Source organism: Schistocerca americana, chromosome X, assembly GCF_021461395.2.
Source record: "Schistocerca americana isolate TAMUIC-IGC-003095 chromosome X, iqSchAmer2.1, whole genome shotgun sequence".
Classification (NCBI taxonomy): domain Eukaryota; kingdom Metazoa; phylum Arthropoda; class Insecta; order Orthoptera; family Acrididae; genus Schistocerca; species Schistocerca americana.
The window spans coordinates 526,226,844-526,230,205 of NC_060130.1; the positions used below are offsets into that span (position 1 = coordinate 526,226,844).

A 3,362-nucleotide genomic window follows, 5' to 3' on the forward strand; every position below is an offset into this window, starting at 1 on the left:
GCCTTGCTACTTCTGAGCGTCATTTCCATTGCAGTTTAGTGATCCAGCGGATTGTGATAAAAGCTTCCAGCAAGGTTAACAGAATTTGAAAATTATCGTTAGCAGCACTGTTAACCCATGGAGGCACAAGAATCCAGGCCCAGAAGGAAAACGCGTTTCCATTGTTGTGCGCTTGATGTTATCGCAGAGCTTTCAGGTGATATGTCAGTGAGATGTTGTTAGCGTACGTGGGGCTAATGTTTATGTACAGCGTACTGCTTATTTTCAAAGCACTAGAAGTGAATCTTTTATGTAAAATGCAATCGAATAAAATGGACAGATTTCTGAAAGACAACCATGCTGTCAAAGAAACCGATTCTGGAAGTGAACAAACGCTAAGTACAAGTGAAAAGGCAAAACAGCAGCCTACTCGTAAGTACAATGAAAGCTACTTAAGCTATGGTTTCACTGGGACTGGGAGTGGAGATTATCCTTTCCCACTATGCTTGGCATGTGGGTATAAAATGGCAAATGAATCACTGCTTCCCAGAAAACTGAGAAAACATCTTAAAACAGTGCATTCTCATTTTCAAGATAAACCTGTAAGCTATTTCAAGAGATTGTCTAAACAGCAAACAAGGGCATCAAATTCTTTTAAAAGTGTAATGTCTGTTTCTGATACATGATAGCTTCCTACCAAAATTCATACTATAGGTGAGCAACTTATTTTGCCTGCTTGCAAAAAAAGTGGTCACGACAATGCTAGGAAATGAAACAGCTATGAAAATAAGCGAGATTCCTTTGTCGAATGATACAGTTCACAGGCCTATTATAGAAATGTGTATTGATATAGAGAAAAATGCATGCAGTAATAAATTCAAACACTCAAGCTTTGCATATTAAGTTGATGAATCAACAGACATTACCAACCAATCACAGCTGTTAGCATTTGTCCGTTTCATTAATCAAGATCAAATAGTAAATCATTATCGTTTTTGCAAAGAATTAAGTGGGTCTGCTAAAGGTGTGGACGTTTTCAACATTTTACATTGTTATCTCAGTAAGTAGTAGGTAACATGGAAGAAGTGTGTAAGCATTTGTGCAGATGGCTCCCCTTCAATGGTAGACTGTTTTAGGGGCCTCATTTCTGTTGAAGATGTTATCGTAACTCTCTGCTTTCTTCATAGGGAGGCCTTAATAGCAAAAGCATTGGGGAAAAAATTCAGAGAAGTCTTAGAACAAGTTGTTCAGATGGTAAATTTTATACAAACAAGACCTGTCAAAACTTGTTTATTCGAAAAACTTTGTATCGATATGCAGTCAGAACACAGACGGTTGCTTTTACACAAAGAAGTCAGTGATTGTCGAGGGAGAAAGTATTTAACCGTGTGCATGAGCTACGACAAGGAGTTCTCGCACTGGTAGTTTTCGAAGAAATGAAACATTTACATTTTTGCAACCTCCTTCGAAGTGAATTTTGGGTTGCCATATCGTAGTAATTGGACAATATATTTCAGCAGTTCAATATTTTGAATACTAGCATGCAAGGGAAACAAGAAAATATCCTTACATCCACCAACAAAATTAAAATGTTTCACGGAAAACTACAGATATGGAAAAGAAAAGTTGTTCAATGTAACTTGGAAATGTTCCAGTTGGTAAGGAGCATGTGCATAAATAAAATACTTGCAATAGTAGTAGATTATTTAATAAGTTTAGAAGAGACACTGAGTTCATTTTTTCCATCCTTCAACACTGAACGACTGGATTTGAAACCCATTCATGGAAACTTCCCGTGATTTGGGCTTAACATTAACAGAAGAAGAAGAAGAAGAACTGGCAGTTGTATCTACTCAATTCAATTCAATTCACTTTATTAGCGTCTTTGTAGTACAACATCAAAATGACATAGGACTTGCCAATAAACCTTACAATTTAAAATACATGTACATGTACAACACAGCGCTCAGAAGTCGTATTTGGATGACAATCGTGCTTCATAAATCTCACATTTTTTTATACAAACATTATTTGTTCGTATTCTGATAATATATGTTTTTATTAACATAAGTACCATTTTCTGTAGTCTGGACGCGAAATTCAAAATAAAATGTCTTAATTGTTATTTTATCACAATATTTAATTCCTGTATTGACTGTTGTAAAATATTCCTCAGAAAGGTGTATATAGTGCGCCCACAATTATTTGCGGCCTTTTCAATGCTCCCAGAGCCCAAAAAGTTTGAGAACCACTGGTCCAAAGTATATAACCTTAATAATTTTACTAATGAATCTACTAATTCTTTTGTTTTGTTCCAAGAATTTAAGACAAAACAGATAAATCTTTCAACAGGAAATATAGGCTACCTTTTGACAATTACCTTATAACGAAAGACAGCTTTAGAAAATGATCGAATTCTGCTATTAGTTGTAGTGCCATCACAGAACTTCTGCAATGTATGGACACAAATTCATAGTTACCGTATTCATTTATTATCAAGTTCACAGGATCATGAAAAACTGAATCACCGTCATCATTCACTTTATATGTGTCATTTGCGTCAACTGAAATAATTGTCTCTGGGCCATTATTGTTGTTCTTAATATTCAATACTGTTACGATGTTATTACACTCTGGGTTTCTAGACTTGAGCTCAAGATAGGTGTCTGTGTTTGGATTTTAATAACACATCAATTTTTGCTCTCTTTCTTTCAATTCCCTCTTTCTTTACTGTCATATCTTTCAAGAATTTCTGGATGCGAGACCCTCTTACTCTCATGGTCACTCATTTTAATTAATACCAAAATATAAACCACAAATTAAACACTAGACAACTGCACACTTTACACTTTCGAACTGAATAGAACTGCTAGTGAAGTGGCTGGTGTTAAGAACGACTGGTGGTATTTCCTCTGAATTTGAAATTTGAGTGGTCATTGTTGTGTGTTGACACTGGCCACTTCTGTGACAACGTTAGTGGCATCTACCATAATAAAGCTTTACCACTAGTGAAAAGATTTGCCTATCTAACATACACCACATGAGAAGGCATGACACTGAATAAAACGAATAATGGTCACAGTATCACGATGTAGCATCTTTACTAAAACAAAACCTGCCACTTTTCCATTGCCTGACCAGATCCTTCATGAATTGTGATCCAGATGTGATCCTTCATGAATTTTGATCCAAATGTAGCCAATGTTATTCATATCCATTAAGTCTGCACTCTTGTTTCAAGAGATGTGAGTAAAATGTTTTAAAAAACAGTAACAGCTTATAAGCCACCCCTTAAAATCAGACACCCTAGGCAGCTGCCTAGTTTGCCAAGGCCTAAAATGCCTCTGCATATGACAATCCAGTGGTTTTGAATGAACTCTGTG

The 3,362-nt window shown here is 36.0% G+C and overlaps 1 protein-coding gene across 1 annotated transcript; it reads left to right on the forward strand.

The window, feature by feature from the left end:
- Positions 1 to 212: 212 nt before the first annotated feature.
- On the forward strand, positions 213 to 1,778 carry LOC124556117 (zinc finger BED domain-containing protein 5-like). The gene is made up of 5 exons (XM_047130137.1): positions 213 to 641; positions 694 to 847; positions 899 to 1,039; positions 1,106 to 1,400; positions 1,520 to 1,778. The coding sequence occupies exons 1-5, from the start codon at positions 213 to 215 to the stop codon at positions 1,776 to 1,778; spliced, it is 1,278 nt and encodes a 425-aa protein (XP_046986093.1).
- The last annotated feature ends 1,584 nt before the right edge of the window (positions 1,779 to 3,362 follow it).